At 46.4% G+C, this 16,742-nt stretch overlaps 1 protein-coding gene across 9 annotated transcripts in view; it reads left to right on the top strand.

The window, feature by feature from the left end:
• The window catches only part of ACSL1 (acyl-CoA synthetase long chain family member 1), a 511,045-nt gene that overhangs the window by 299,570 nt on the left and 194,733 nt on the right, over positions 1-16,742 (top strand). For all 9 annotated transcript variants that reach the window (XM_078678020.1, XM_078678028.1, XM_078678025.1 and 6 more), the window contains exon 7: positions 15,203-15,381. In XM_078678020.1, the coding sequence (XP_078534146.1) occupies positions 15,203-15,381 (179 nt within the window). The remainder of the gene's footprint in view (positions 1-15,202; positions 15,382-16,742) is intronic.

The raw sequence follows: 16,742 nt of genomic DNA, 5'->3' as shown, positions 1-16,742 counted from the left end.
GAAGGTCTGAAAAGGGTCATTACACCTTGGATCCCCTCAGCCCCTCTATGGTATTTAAACATTTCCTCACTAGATTCATGGGTCCTCCCTTTGAGCCTCTCAAATTCTTGCCCCCTTCTATTACTCTCCTGGAAGGTGGCCTTCTTGGTTGCACTCGCCTATCAGACGTGTCTGTGAACTCCAGGCTTTATCCTCTAAATAACTTTTCTTTCAAGTTCATAGAGATAGGGTTGCTCTCCATACTAACCCCAAGTTCTTTCCCCAACCTGATTTGGTTGCAGAACAGGCTCTCCATGCTCTAGATGTTAAGCGTGCCTCTATGTACTATGTAGATAGAACAAAACCCTTTCACAACCTCAACAGCTTTGTTGCCTTAAAGCCATACAAGGGCTGACTCTTCCCAAATCTGGTATAGCCAGATGGATTGTTAAATGCATTTAAACATGCTACTCAAAAGCCAAGAGACTTGTTCCTATCCTCCCAGAGCCAATCTACCCCAAAAAGGAGCTTTTTGGTCTTCCTGGGGAACATTCCTATTGCGCATATCTGCAAATTAGCTACCTAGTCTACACCATACACTTTCACTAAACACTATTGTGTGGGTGTACTTGCATGCCAACTAGCTAATGTTGGTCAGGCTTTACTTACACTTTTTCAGTCCTCTGCAACCTCTTTAGACTAGCCACTGCTTGGGGAGGACTGCTTTACAGTCTGTGCACAGTATATTTATCTAAAGCCACACATGCCTCAAATGGGAAATGGTGCTTAACCTGTAAGCATCTGTTTGTGGAATGTAGTGCTGCAGATTCACATGCACTTTATCTTTCACTCCTTTCTGTATGGCCATCTCTTTTTTGTATCAATGCTCCATTTTCATCCTCGCCTGCCGTGCAGAAAACAATTTACCGATAGTCGATGCCCTGGTGCATTACCAGCAGTAGGTGATTTCACTATACCTCATGACTTAGACTTCTTAGAAGAAAATCAAACTGCACACATCCAGGCCCAACACTAAATGGCAAGACTATGCACAGCATGTGAATGAACATTTTCCTTTATGCACCAGAAGAAACTTACACCAACCCTGTAAATGATTTTGTAATGTTTGAGTCTGAATCTCATATCTAATGTTTAATCACCCCAGGAATCCGGCTTTTCTTCTGGTCCAATTGAGATCTGTTAATTGCACAACGACTCACTATAGATTTCTGGGTACCCAGTCTTTTAAAACTCCAGTGATTGAGGGACTGCTCTGGGAAGCAGAGTTAGCTTGCTCCAGAGGACTTTACCTTATATCCATCTCGTATCTGGTCAAGTAAAGAATGAAGAAACTTTTTTTGGGTAACGGAATCCAAGCCTGGCACTCCAGTCACCAGTATCCTTTGGTGTTAATTCTGCAGCTCAACCAAAATAAGAGTCCATTAAACCCCACTAGTCGGTTATGTCACTCTTTCCTTAGACAAGTGTATTACAACACAATCTGGGCTACCGAGGGGTTTACCTTAGCTTAAGTTGAGTTTGAGTGCTATTCATTCCTCCTGTCCAAATGAGGCCAAGACTTGGGCACGTTTAATCATAGTTGCTCCATGAGGTGTCTTGCTTTGCTGAAGCTTTCGGATTTAAAGTAAATAGCTTGTTTCCCCTTTATGTAGACCTTCAACCTCCAATGGTGGAGTTAACCTGGTGCTAAAGTGACCACTCACTGCAAAAGACACCACTTTGAATGACGCTCATTTAGCCTGAGCCAAAATATCTGAGTAACATCGGGGCGCCTCAACCAGTAAGACCTCCCATGCGGCTGCAACAGTCTTCTCGAAGGAGGAGGCACCTGTGTCTTTTTAGAGATCCGATTTAGCACCCTGAGAGATGATCTAACTGCCCTCAAGCAAGACATGACAGCATGTGATAATTATCCCAGGTCTTTCTTGGTCATCTTGGAACAAATCAACTCCGGAGGAGAGGAACTCTTGACTACCCATGTGAATTACTAGAGCTGCACAACAAAAGCATAGCAGCAATACCATCTGGAAGATCTTGAAAACAGATTCGCCATTCTAACATCAGAATTAAAGGAGTCCCTCTCCAGGCAAACTCCTGGAAACTGGAGGACTGTCATTCGCTTATTCTGCCACATGACACCAGACCTTGTGAACAAGGACATTATTTTGGGTCGCACTCAGTTGGCTGACCAGCTAAATCCCTCTGGCATGCCTCAGGATACCTTCACATGCTTGCATCACTACGTCAGAAAGCAGCCATCATGTCCGTAGTGTGAGACTGGAATGCTATACCCTGTGAGGGATGGAAGGTATGGTTATTCCAAGACTTGCCTCCTCTCATCCTACAGCGCTGTAAAGCACTTCAACCAGCCTCCACATTCCTATGGGATAAGGGGATCCAGCATAAGTGATTGGGGGGGAGAGGGGGTGTCACCCTTCCTTTTTGGCTCCTCTTCATCTGGATAATGATACCCATACAGTGCGCACATTGGAGGAAGCTCGCTCTGTGCTGGGCTTGGAGGCACAGCAGCAGGACAACCACACGAAGCCCACCACACTCGTCCATCACGTCACTGCGCCCCTCACAACCTGTGAAAGTGCCTTGGTAAACCTACATACAGAAACAGAGCCACAGAGAGAACAGCCTTACTGCTCCAGCTCCAGTGCCGCACATTGCATCAGACCCTGACAATGACTTGTAGAATAATGGGTTGCCTGCACCTTGCCTGCCAGACACTTGACTACATCAGCATCCCTGGGCCCCTCCACCTGGCTTGGATCCAAGAAGCGCAGGCTACCTTAACCCTCCTTTATTGACACTTCTTTCATGCAACAGAGCGCATATCTCATTCCAATTCTAGGGCAGAGACCATGACTCGCTGACAACATGGACCTCTTCTACTTCGTCCACTATGTTTCCCAGAGGGGAACGCTCCAGATGTACTGTTCTGTTTTACCTCCCTTCTCTTGTTTGACAACTCACGCACTGATACCCCTGCCTCAGGCAGTGATGGCTAAGCTGGCCTGACTGGGTGAACACACTCCTGCTCAAAATTGCCTGTATTTATTACCCACTCTAGCAATCTAATAAAATATTCAGCCTGAACATCTTAGGCCTCAGTGGGCCAGTAAAGTATCTGGCGCTTTTATCCATACTTACAAACGCCAACTGCTATATCTGCCTTCTCCAAGAAACCCACCGTTCGAGGCATAGGAGCTGCAGATCACACACTATGCATAGGTCGCCATCTGGTGTTGGGCCCGGATGTTTGCACTTGTTTTGGAAAAGTCTTTGGAAGTCACAAGATAGGTGGCTCCTCCTTTGGATGATAGTGCGCATGGGCATCGGCTCCATCCTTAGATTGTTGTTTCACCAGCAGGGAAATTATGGAGTTTTTTAAGAAACGGACAATATGCCCATGTATGCTGTATCTGAATAAGATAATACTGGAACAGATAATGGTAGCCGGGGAGGTGGGTGGGAGTGTGTGGATCTGTAGCTCTACATGCCAAGAACAGATGCATACTGGTAAGTAGCATTTTCCGTTCGAGGCATATGAGCTGCAGTTCACACACTATGCATAGAATGTATAGCAGTACCCCTCCTTAGCGGCGACCACCAGTATCTGTTGCAGTAGTTTGAAATAATTCCCCAAAAATCCAATTTTTCCGCCATCGGTCTCAGATGTGTTTATTGTGCTCCAGTTCGGTACCGTTACCTATCCCACTTTCAACATGCAATCCTTCACCCTTTTCTCCGGTATTGTTTTGATCGCGATCCCTAGTTGCCATGCATCTTTTCAAGTTCAAAGTCCTCTATTCCGGTTGTCGACTAAGGCCTTCGGGCCTACCTGGGCCTTTACATCTGGCTCATGTAAAGGTCTCCCTTTAAGAAGTGTCCTCAATGTGGGTCGAAGTTCCCACACACAGATCTTCATGAGGTGTGTAAACTCTGCCTTTCTCCAGGGCACAAGGCCAGAGACTGTCCAGCTTGTGCCTCTTTCCGCTCCAAGAAAACCATTCGGGATTGTCTAGCTCGAAGAACAATGGCTCGCTCATCGGCATCTATTCCCGATGACTTCTTAGAGGACGTCGATGTACCAGAACAGGAGCGGCTCAAAGGATTCCTCATTGCCCCCGAAGCCGATGACTCCGATGCCGAAGTCATCACTCCTGGGCAGGGGTTCGTAAGTAGTGACGTTGACCCTCGACCCCCTCCCCTCTCCACTGAAAAAGGCCTCGATCACACCTTCAGGCCCACGTGCACATCGAGACAGTACTTCCCAGACCCCGCCTCCGGGCCTGGCAAAGAAGTCTACAACTAAACCTTCAGGCCACTTGGGCTCAAGTCAGCCTGCCGTCTGTACCGAAACCCAGTCCCGACCACTGTCTCTACATCCACGCAATCTGCAACGAAATCTACTGGCACCAACCCTTCGACTCCGAAAAAACCATCGGAACTGAGCAAAAAGCCGCTAACAGAGTACAGACTCAAAGCTGAAAAAACACTTGGAACCGAAGAAAGAACCGGTTCCGCAAGCTCCTGCAGAGACTATAAAACCTCACGGTTCAAAACCTAAAGAGCACAAATCTGCTCCAATGTCGGTGCCGCGCAAGCCTTTGAAACCGAAAAAATCGGCGCTGAAACACCAACCTCCACCAGAAGAGCTTTTTACACCAGATCCCACCCAAAAAACTCTTTCTAAAAAAACCGGTCAACTGACTCTCAGTTCTAAAAAGAGACCACTGGACACGCCTCCACCTGCTCCACCACCTAAGAAGAGACACATTGCAACATTTCCTATCAGGATACCTTCTCCACCTTCTCCTCCACATCCCCCACATCCCCCACCACACCACTCTCCTACACAATCTCCTCCACCAGTGGACGATGAGGACCCCTCTGACACGGGGGAGGGTGCAGACGATGAGCCACTAGGGAATCCTTGTCCGCCTTCTACCCCAGACCCCTGGGACAATTACAACACACCAGATGTCCTAACCTACCACATCTACGCCTCTAGAACCTCCCCTCCAGAGGACACCATCGGTTTCAACCAGCTCGTTCACAGAGCTGCACAATACCACAGGGTTGGCTTGCGTACAGACCCTGCCAAAAAGGATTTTGTAATGTTTTGATACTTCACAAAGGTCCACCTCTATTCTACCTATGTGAAAAGTGAAAAGGGGTAATCAAACATGCACTGAGGTGTTTAAAGATCCTGTTAGGGCTGGAGTTATTAACCCCAGGAAATAAAAGAAATACAAAGCTACCCCAGCAGACCCAGTATACATTATAGGCCACATACTGTTGGATTCCTTATTGGTCTCCAACGCCAGAAAAAGGGCTAACTTTCAAACGTCAGGGGATGCCCCACCTCCCGACAGTCGAAGCACTTGGACGCCTCTGGTAAACGCACAGCTTCACAAGCAGGTAACATATGGCGTATCGCCAACACTCAAACTTTGTTAGCTAGATATAATATGGCACACTACGACGAGCTAGATACCCTATTGCAGCACCTTCCTGACCAATATAAAACCAAGGCCAACGACCTCATACAAGAGGGTAAGCTTATTACTAACACCTCCATTTGTTGCGCTCTAGATGTGGCAGACACCGCCTCCCGAACCATCAACACTAGTGTCCTTCTGCGTAGACCTGCTTGGCTACGCATTTCAGGTTTTAAACCTGAAGTACAATCTTCCATCCTTAACCAGCCATATGATCAGGAACACTTATTCGGACCTACTGTGGATTCATCTCTAGAAAAGATGAAAAAAGAAATCGACACGGCTAAATCAATGGGAGCCTTGCAATCGCAAGCTCCCAGATGTTCCTTTCGTCGCTCCTCTTACAAGGGCACCTCCAGAAGCTTCTCCTCTGACCACCCCTCCCCATCTTATAAGACTCCCACCCAGACCACATTCACCAGAGGTTATCAAAGAGGAGGCTACAGTGGCAATAATAACAAAGGCAGAGGCCAAACCAACCATACCTGCTCTGCCTCCACCCCTACCCAATGACTTCCCTCCGCTCCCCCGGACCATTCATCTCCGGTCGGGGGAAGATTGCTACAGTTCCTTCCTGTCTGGAACATCACCACAGACCGGTTTGTGAGACAAATCGTTTAATCAGGTTATTGTCTAGAACTCACCTCTACCCCTCCAAACATACCACCCAGACAGCGCTCAATGTCACTAGAACATTTATCGCTGCTAAAGCAAGAGATCCTTTCCCTCCTACAAAAACATGCAATAGAACCAGTACCCCTGCATCAACAAAACTCCATGGTTTACTCCCTGTACTTCCTTATTCCCAAAAAGGACCGTGCTCTCAGAACAATTTTGGACCTCACAGCCACTAAACCTATACATCCAATCAGACCATTTTCACATGGTCACACTTCAACAGGTCCTTCCTCTTCTCACACAAGGCGATTTCCTTGCCACTCTAGATCTCAAGGACGCCTACTTCCATAGTCCCATTCACACCTCTCAGAGGAAATATCTCCGGTTTGTAGTGGACGGTCAGCATTACCAATTCAAGGTACTCCCATTCGGAGTCACCACAGTGCCCAGATTCTTCACCAAATGTCTGACAGTGGTTGCAGCTCACCTAAGACAGCAAATTCACGTCTTGCCATACCTACACGACAGGCTCATAAAAGCCAAGTCATACAGCCAAGTGTGTACATCACACTTGTGTTGGGTTTACCATAAACCACAAACCAATCCCCCTACAACCATCCCACATACAACAGTACCTCAGTGCCACAAACACCTCAAAAGCACTTGCACATCCCAGTCCACCCAGGATGGCAAGCATACAAAGCCTCATAACAAAACCTCAGACGCAACGCTCTTTCAGATAGTGTTCATGAAGCTGATGGGGATAATGGCCTCTTGCATCTTTATAGTACCTCACACAAGACTCCAGATGCGTCCCCTACAGGAATGCTTAGCACATCAGTGGAACCAGGCTCACGGTCAGCTGACAGATCTGGTGTTGGACGACAGCCACACGCATAGTTCTCTGCAATGGTGGAACAATCAGAGTACTTGTAAAGCGCGCTACTTACCCGTGAGGGTCCCAAGGCGCCGAGGGAAGGGGGCGGGGGGTGTTGCTACTGCTTGAAGAGCCAGGTCTTGAGGAGCCTTCTGAAGGTGAGTAGGTCTTGGGTCTTCCGAATGTGGGTGGGGAGGGTGTTCCAGGTCTTGGCGGCGAGGTAGGAGAAAGATCTATCGCTGGAGGTCGTCCGTTGGATGTGGGGGACAGCGGCGAGGGCGAGGCTGGCGGAGCTGAGCTCGTCGGTGGGGGTGTGGAAGCTGAGTCTGCTGTTCATGTAGGTAGGCGTTGTGGAGAGCTTTGTGTGCGTGGGTGAGGAGCTTTAAGGTGATCCTCTTGTCGACGGGGAGCCAGTGTAGGTCTCTGAGGTGGGGGGGTAATGTGGTTGTGGCGGGGGACTTTGACTGTCAGTCAGGCGGAGGCGTTTTGGATGCATTGTAGTCATCGTAGGTGTTTGGCTGGGATTCCTGCGTAGAGTGCGTTGCCGTAGTCCAGTCTGATGCTGACGAGGGCCTGTGTCACCGTTCTTCTTGTTTCGGTCGGGATCCACTTGTAGATCCTGCGGAGCATGTAGAGGGTGTTGTAGCAGGAGGAGGAGACGGAGTTGACCTGCTTAGACATGGAGGAGTCGAGGATGAAACCTAGGTTGCGTGCGTGGTCGGTGGGTGTTGGTGCTGTTCCCAGTGTGGTCAGCCACCAGGAGTCGTCCCAGGCTGAGGGGGTGGGTCCGAGGATGAGGACCTCCGTCTTGTCTGAGTTTAGCTTCAGACGGCTGCTCCTCATCCAGTCGGCAACGGGCTTCATTCCCTCGTGGAGGTTGGTTTTGGCGGTGTGTGGGTCCTTGGTGAGGGAAAGGATGAGCTGGGTGTCGTCGGCATAGATGATGTTGAGGTCGTGATGGCGGCCCACTTGTGTGAGGGGGCCATGTAGACGTTGAACAGTGTCTGGCTGAGGGATGAGCCCTGGGGGACACCGCAGATGTCGGTGGCTTTGGATCGGAAGGGTGGGAGGCGGACGCTCTGAGTTCTGCCGGCGAGGAAGGACGTGGTCCAGTCGAGAGCCTTCTCTTGGATTCTGCCTTCTATGAGGTGTGTCTTTAGCGTGTGATGGCAGACCGTGTCGAAGGCGGCTGACCGGATCATGAGGATGAGGGCTGATGTGTCGCCATTGTCTAGTTGGTGCCTGATGTAGTCTGTGGCGGCGATGAGGGCTGACTCGGTGCGGTGGTTTCGTCTGAATCCAGACTGGGACGGGTCCAAGATGTTGTTGTCTTCCAGGTGGCAGGCCAGTTGCATGTTGACTATTTTCTCGATGGCCCTTGCCGGAAAGGGGAGCAGGGAGATGGGCCGGAAGTTCTTGAGGCCCGCTTTGGGCTTCTTGAGGAGGGCGTTGATTTCAGCGTGCTTCCAGCTTTCTGGGAATGTCGCTGTTTCGAAGGAGATGTTGATGACCTTTCGTAGTTGGGGTGCGATGGCTGCGTCTGCTTTGAATACGTGGTGAGGGCACAGGTCCGACTGAGATCCAGAGTGGATGGAGTTCATGACCTTGCGTGTCTCGACGTTGGACCAGGAGGTCAGGCGGTTGATGCTGGTGGTGTTCACACGGGGGTGGAGTCTGGCGTAGTCGGGGCGGTCGTGGTGTTGAAGCTGTCGTGGATGTCAGTGATCTTGCGGTGAAAGAAGATGGCTAGTGAGTCGCACAGTTCTTGTGAGGGCGGGATGGCGTTGGCGCTGGGGTTGGGGTTGGAAAGTTCCTTTATGATACTGAAGAGCTCTTTGCGGTTGTGTGCGTTGTTATCCAAGCAGTCTTTGAAGGAGGATCTCTTTGCTAATCTGATGAGGTGGTGTCTGCGGGTGGTGTCCTTGTGGGCTGTGTGGTTGTCCGGTGTGCGTTCGTGGAGCCATGTCTTCTCCAGTTTCCGGCATGCGCGTTTGGAAGTCTGGAGCTTGTCGGTAAACCAGGTAGCTCTCTTGTTGGCGTGGCTGTTGGAGGGTTTCTTGAGCAGGGCGAGGGTGTTGATGCAGTCGTTAATCCACTGTGCGAAGTTGTGGGCTGCGACGTCTGGGTTGGTGGGGTCGGTGGGTGTGTTCTTGGCGAGGGAGGTGATCAGCTGGTCTTCGGTGACTTTGCTCCAGCAGGGACGAGGCAGCTGTTGGGTGCGGTGGTGTGTGGTTGGTTTCTTGAAGGTGAAATGGATGCAGCGGTGGTTGGTCCAGTGGAGTTCGGCGATGTGGTCGAAGGCGACGTGGGAGCCTGTGGAGAAGACTGGATCCAGCGTGTGGCCGGCGGCATGGGTGGGTGCGGTGAAGAGTTGTCGGAGGCCGAGGTTGTCGATCAGGTTGGCTGAGTTGTTGTTCTCGAGGTGGAAGTTCAGGTCACCCAAAACCTTTCCAAGGGGCGACCGTTCATCGAGCTGGTTCCACAGATTGTGCTAACAGCAGACTCATCACTCTCCGGCTGGGAAGCTCATCTATTAAATCACACCATACAGGACAGGTGGACGCCTCAACAAAGGTTACTCCACATCAATCACCTGGAGTCCCTAGCCATTTTTCTGGCGTTAAAGTCATTCCAGAAACAAATATCAGGAAAAGCTGTCCTAGTCTGCACTGACAACATGACAGCAATGTACTACATACAGAAACAAGGCGGGACACACTCCCTACAGCTCTCAACTAGCACAAAGCATATGGAGATGGGCTATACCCCACAACATTTTTCTCCTAGCCCAACACGTTCCAGGAGTCCAGAACAATATAGCAGATCTGTTAAGTTGTCAGATGCAACAGATTCACGAATGGGAACTTTATCTGCAAGTTCTTCAACTGTTTTTCCATATGTGGGGACAATCTGAGATAGATCTCTTCGCCACACAGGAAAACGCCAAATGCCCAAGCTTCACTGCCAGATATCCACAACCACTATCCAAAGGCAATGCAATAAGGAGGAATTGGTCAGGCAAATTTGCATACGCTTTTCCGCCTCTTCCCCTCATTCAACTGGTGGTGCGCAAACTGCAGCAACACTGACTGACTCTTATCCTAGTTGCTCCAACATGGGCTGTACAACCGTGGTACACCACATTACTGGAACGATCTGTAGTCCCACACCCAAACCTACACCTCTCCCCATGCCTCTTAACCCCGAACCATGGAGAGATCGGACACCCGTACCCAGCATAGCTCAACCTAGCGATCTGGCTCGTGAGATCTTAGAGTTTGGTTACCTTAACATTCATAAATTCCGGAGGAAGGTTATCAGAGAAGCTGACGCCCCACCACCAGAGCCTGCTATGCAGCCAAGTGGAAAAGATTTGTGATATACTGTCACAGTAACACTATCAATCCTTTAGCTGTGTCTATCCAACACATCATAGGTTATCTACTACATCTCCAAAGGTGTAATCTAGCATACACATCTATTAGGTTACACCTCGCTGCCATAGCAACCAACCTACAAAATAGACAACACTTGTCGCTATTCAGGGTGCCTGCCATCAAAGTATTTATGGAAGACCTTAAAAGAATAATTCCTCCTTGGGTACCACCCTCACCTGTATGGAATTTAAACCTTGTTCTCACAAGACTCATGGTCCCTCCATTCGAACCTCTGCACAAATGTGAATTACAATTTCTAACATGGAACATTGTTCTCCTGGTGGCCATTACTTCCCTTAGAGTCAGTGAGCTACAGGCACTCACTATTCAAGAACCATTTTTACAACTCCATTATAACAAAGTGGTTCTCAAAACCAATCCAAAATTTCTCCTCAAGGTTATTTCTCCCTTTCATCTCAGTCTGTGGAGTTGCCAGTATTTTTCTCGCAACCACAAACAGTCGCAAAGAGAGCTCTTCACACTCGATGTTAAAAGAGCACTGCTTTATTACATTGAAAACAAACCTTTTCGCAAGACCAAACCACTTTACGTGTCCTTCTCACCCCCACCTAAAGGCAACCCTGTATCAAAATCTGGGATAGCAAGGTGGATTGTCAAATGCATAAAAATTTACTATAACAAAGCAAAACATACGTTATCTGTTCCTCCTAAAGCACATTCTACCCGAAAGATGGGGGCTTCAATGGCATTTTTGTGTAATTATTTCAAACTACTGCAACAGATACTGGTGGTCGCCGCTAAGGAGGGGTACTGCTATACAATCTATGCATAGTGTGTGAACTGCAGCTCATATGCCTCGAATGGAAAATGCTACTTACCAGTATGCATCTGTTCTTGGCATGTAGAGCTGCAGATCCACACACGCCCACCCACCTCCCCGGCTACCTTTATCTGTTCCAGTATTATCTTATACAGATACAGCATACATGGGCATATTCTCTGTTTCTTAAAAAAACTCCATTTCCCTGCTGGTGAAAATAAATCTGAGGATGGAGTCTATGCCCATGCGCACTATCATCCAAAGGTGGAGTCACCTATCTTGTGACGTTCAAAGACTTTTCCAAGACAAAACAAGTGCAAGCATCCGGGCCAAACACCAGATGGCGACCTATGCATAGTGTGTGGATCTGCAGCATTACATGCCAAGACGAGAACTGATGTATACTGGAAAGTAGCATTTTCCTTCTCGATGCTGACTGGAAACACTTGCGGACCCAATGGTTTGGCTAGCAATACTTCACTTCTGGTCCAGGGAAACTAGCGGGGTGGTGGTCATTTTGGCCATGCGCTCCCCGGGTCAAGTCATCCATACACAAGTGTAGCTATCGGGCAGACTACTTTCCTTATTCATCTCGATAAATGCATACACATTTACACTTAACATCTATGCACCGCACAATCATTAGGAGCTTTTATCCTGGATGCTGTGGGCCGAGTGATGGCCACCCCTGATAGATTGGCTTAGAGGATGGGGCAGATGGCCGGGGGGGGTGGGGGGGGGTGCAAACGGACCTGGGACTGGTGGACTTGTGGCAACTACGTCATCCCGCAGTAAAAGGCTACATCTACTTCTCAGCAGCCTAGTAAATCAATGCCAGAAATAGATTTATTTCTGACCTTGACACGTTTTACAGCTACTACCACATTGGTGGATGTTGGCGTGGCTGCTCTCTAACCATTTACCCATCTCACACTGCACGTCCCTGACTCCAAATTAGTCTCACACCTGGCGCCTTGATCATAAACTGACATATGCCTCAACTATATCAGAAATCAGTGACAGAATTTGGACCTTTCTTAGCACCAATGATGCATCCAATACCCCATCGCCTTATTATTCGAGCAGTGTTACGAGGCAGCTTTTTAGCTATCACTGCTGGACTTAATAGACAGAAAAGACAAACTACTCAGACTAGAAGGGCAGGTAAAGGAATTAAAGGAGGCCCAGAAGATGTTTGGCTCCCAAAAAGTAAAGTGCCGATCTACAATAGCCCGAAAGCAGCTTAAGGTCCTAGACCTGAATAAGGTGAAATACTATGCAGGGGGGCATTAAAGTAGGGCGTCCTTTGGCACAACTGGTATGCGCTAAGGTACTCTGAGATTGAGTGGTTGCAAAGCTCACAAGTGCATGAGGATGAGCAAATAGCACAAGATTTTGAGCACTTCTACTCTACACTATACATGGTGGAGGCACTTTAATCTGGGGAGCATTGCAATCTACTTTGCCCGGGTCCATACGGGCCACATTCCAGTAGAGGATGTCTTGCAACTTGACAGTGATATTTATCTCAAAGAGGTATTCATGACCATAGCTCGCCTGCAGTCCAGTAAAGCACATGGCCAAGATGGCTACACTTCTGGTTTTTATAAAACATTCGTGCCCACCCCCCCCTGCTCCCCTCAATAAAACTTTTAGCAGGTCCAGTTCCCTCACAGAAACCGAGGCTACCATTACAATACTCCCCAAGCCTGGAAAGGACCCCACACTCTGTTCTTCTATTGCTCCATCTCATTGCTATATGCTGATGAGATCCTCACCAGTATATTGGTAGCCCACCTCGCACCCTCTATGCAGAGCCTGGTAGATCCGGACCAGACTGGGTTTATTCCCAAGAGGGGCTGCAGCGATCACACTAAACGCCTTTTCCATCTCCTTAGTCGGTCCCATACATCAGTCCACATACTCTATCGATGCCAAAAAGACATTTGACCTTCTGCACTGGTTGGATCTCCAGTTGGTGCTTGCCATAGCTGGTCTCGGGGCCAGATTACAGCGCTGGATATAGTGCAGGTATACTAACCCTACGCCTGTGGTCAGTCAGTGGGCTCTAGATTGGTCGGGCAGCGGGGCACTTATTTTAAATAACCTTTCTTGGTCGATTCATGTCAAGGGGCAAATTGCTAAAGCCTCAGCATTTAGGTTTGGTCTGAATAAATGTTTTACTTCTGTAAGGGGCTGGGTAGAGAAATTTTATTTTTGTTACAGAATGAACCTAAAAAAATTCCACCAGTATTCTATGCAGCAGAAATCCACCCATTAGTTACCTTGAAGCATCACGCCAGAGTGGAGTCTAAACTTCAGCAATTTTAATCAGGCCCGGAACAGTTATCCAGAATACAAATTATTAATTTAGAGGTTGCATTTGAGTATTAACTTCAGGGCTTGTTGGTCAAATTCTCCACTATGCTCACCAGATTTTTTCTAGTGGTAAAGATGTGATTAAAATCTCAATTTGAGAGCATTTGTGCATGAGTCTGAAAAGGCATTTATTGTTACAAAATGATTGTTATTCAGTTCAACTATATCTTTTAAAAGAAACTTTTTTAAAATAATTTCATTAGTTCTCATTAAAATTGAAACAATGGAAGCGTTACATTTCTCAAATTGATTTAGAGCATTTTCATCGGATGTCAAGACTACAATTAAACTGTTCATTTGTTACACGTGCTGTAATGCAATTTTATTTAGCAAATTTAAAACCTCCGGTTTAGTAGTATTTTATATGAAGTTTAAACTTGGTGTGCTTCAATTGAGATTTAAAGCATGGGCAAAAGTCTGGGGTTAAAGGGTTTACCGAGCTGTCCATTTTGTAACACCATGATACAAAGTTTACTTAATGTGCTGATCTTTTGCCCAGGCTTAGAAGCTGTGGCACTTAACTATATTGCTCCAGTATGCAAAAATTCTCCTGCAAAAAATGTGAGGAGATATATTTTTAATGTTGAATCTGCCCTCTGTACATTTTTCAATCGTCTAAAAAGATTGGTCATGTTTAAAAGTTTAAGCTGTCTATATGTCATCTAAAAATGTTGAGAAACCACTTTGTACTGTGGGAAAAATTGTTATCTGCTGTATGGGGAGATCTCGGATGTTTTTACTGTGAACTTTTTACTTAACTGTATGTTATAGACCGTTTTAGACCAGAATTGGTGCCAGTAAAATCACCTCATTTATCTTTTTAATACTTTGATCAGTGTTGTGAGGAGGGTTTTATATTTTTATATTCGTGGTCCTACTGTTTTTATTGTAATGTATCTTTTTGGGATGGTTGTCTCTGTGGATTCACTATTGAATATGTAGGTATTATAGTGCAACATTGATCACATTAAATATAAATTTCAGTCCTCCTAAAGGTGAACAAATTGATCTCTGCCAAGTGACCGTTAGGTTTAATGGTGTCCCCCAAGTATAGTTTCCTGCAGTAACCAAATGTTCCTATATGCATACCATATGATGATTAAATACAATTGACACAATTTGCTCCAGATCATACATTTTGTTCACCGTAGAGGGGGGGGGTTGGGAGAATGGGTTTGAACTTAGTTTCCCAGGTTCTTAGAACAGCTGTTTAATTGGTAACGATGTATCCACACAATGCCACTCTGTACAACTGTAAGCATGTACAGCAGGCGTATTCCCCTGTCCCCAAGAAACACACAAGCTTCTCTGACACTCCACAGCAACACCTTTGAAGCACAGGAAAGGGAGAGCGAGTAGATCTTCATACAAGAAAGCACTTGGGAGAAGCAGGAAGCACAGAAGTCATGCATGGTAATGTCTATAGCTTATCAATTCATCCTACATGGGCGTATTCCAAGTCTAAAGAGGTAATTTTGATAGTGATTAACATTTTTAATGTGACGTGAATGTCTGCTTATCAAACTGCTGGTTGATGTATGTTACACACATACTTTTGGTTCCTCTGTTATGTAATGCTTTTATCTCCTTGTCTCAGCTGAAATCGCACTAGTTTTCTGTGACAACACAGATAAAGCTAAATGTTTGCTAGACAACGTGGAAAAGAAGCAAATTCCAGTCCTTCGCACCATTATCATCATGGATTCTTTTGAGACTGACCTTGTGGAGCGGGGGAAGAAATGTGGGGTTGAAATTCTCAGCATGAAGTCGCTGGAGGTAAGCTTTACAATACATCTCAAAGCAATTGACTTGTTATGTTTTCCTTCACAAGGCAACTATATCTTGGTGCAAGAAGCGCTGGAGTTAAATTTATCTCCTGGTTCTCTAGATGTGACGGCCATTTTTAAAAAATGTAATTCTAACTTTCGTAACACTGAGTTAATTTTTAATCTTTTCAAAGGCAAACCTGAAGAAACAGGTGGTAGAAATATATAAATGTCAACATTTTTCCTTGTTCAGTTGTTCACTTTAGTACAGTGATGGCTTATATAGTATATTGACGGAAACAGATTGATCTTTTTCCATCTGTCAGCTTTTGTCTTTTGAACTTCAGGTAGTATTGCATTCTCTTTGGTTGGAGAGTGCATGAGCGGGCAAGGTGGACTGAAGGCTGTGTTTGTAAAGAAAGATCAGCAATTTATTCTCCAAAATCAATCAACATAGTAACTATAATGGCCGTAGCAGTGCTGCAACACTGAACCTAGATTGCTACAGTAAAATTGTCATGACAGGGAAAGGTTTTCTGTATACTCTATCCAGTTCTCTTGCATACACAAAGTATAATCATATAAGTTTTGTTAATTTGTCTTTCATATCTACTTTGCCTCTGGCAAAAGAGCACTCGTATCCATTATAGGTAAAAGGTAGAAAAAAAATGTAAAGTGCTCTTCACTTCATTTTTTGATGCGATATCCAAGACTCCAGGCTCTGGCTTTTTGTTGTGCTGGAAATCATGGCTCTTTGAATACTCATCATTAAATGTGGGGTTCTTCATGACCAGTAGACTGTTGCGTGCCTGTAAACTGTATATGGGTAAAATGTTATCATGCTGCAGGGTGGAACTACCTAATGCTAGTAGTCTGCATGGGTTTAGTCTTTCATGCATAGGGAAGAGCTTGCACAGATAACGGTCTACTACTCATCAATTCAGATTGATATGAAGTCCTAAACTTAATGCAAACTATATGGCGTGGTTTGAGATGCACCCCATAGATTTTTTTACATGGTTCATTCTTTTACAAATTGTATTTATTGCCGGCAGTTAACCAAATGTGCTTGGGCGTAGTCAACTTGTGCTTGAACACTACAATCTTCTTGTCACTCATGGATTTATTAGACCTTGCAGCTATGTTCATGCTCTAATAGGGCCAGATGTACATAGAGATGTTTGCAATTACCTAATAGCAAATGTTTGAGATTCGCTATTAGGAAATTGCAAACTGCGATGTACTACAGTGTTTTTCACTGTTTGAGATTCCGAGTGGGTCGAAAATAGACCCACCTCCTTCATATTCATGAGGTAGGTCGTAATTTACGACCCATTGGGAATCACTAAAATCAATGTTTGCCTGCAAAAG

This window comes from Lissotriton helveticus, chromosome 2_2 (assembly GCF_964261635.1).
Source record: "Lissotriton helveticus chromosome 2_2, aLisHel1.1, whole genome shotgun sequence".
Lineage (NCBI taxonomy): Eukaryota > Metazoa > Chordata > Amphibia > Caudata > Salamandridae > Lissotriton > Lissotriton helveticus.
Note: the sequence above shows the minus strand (reverse complement) of the source record. Positions and strands in the feature narration are given on the sequence as shown.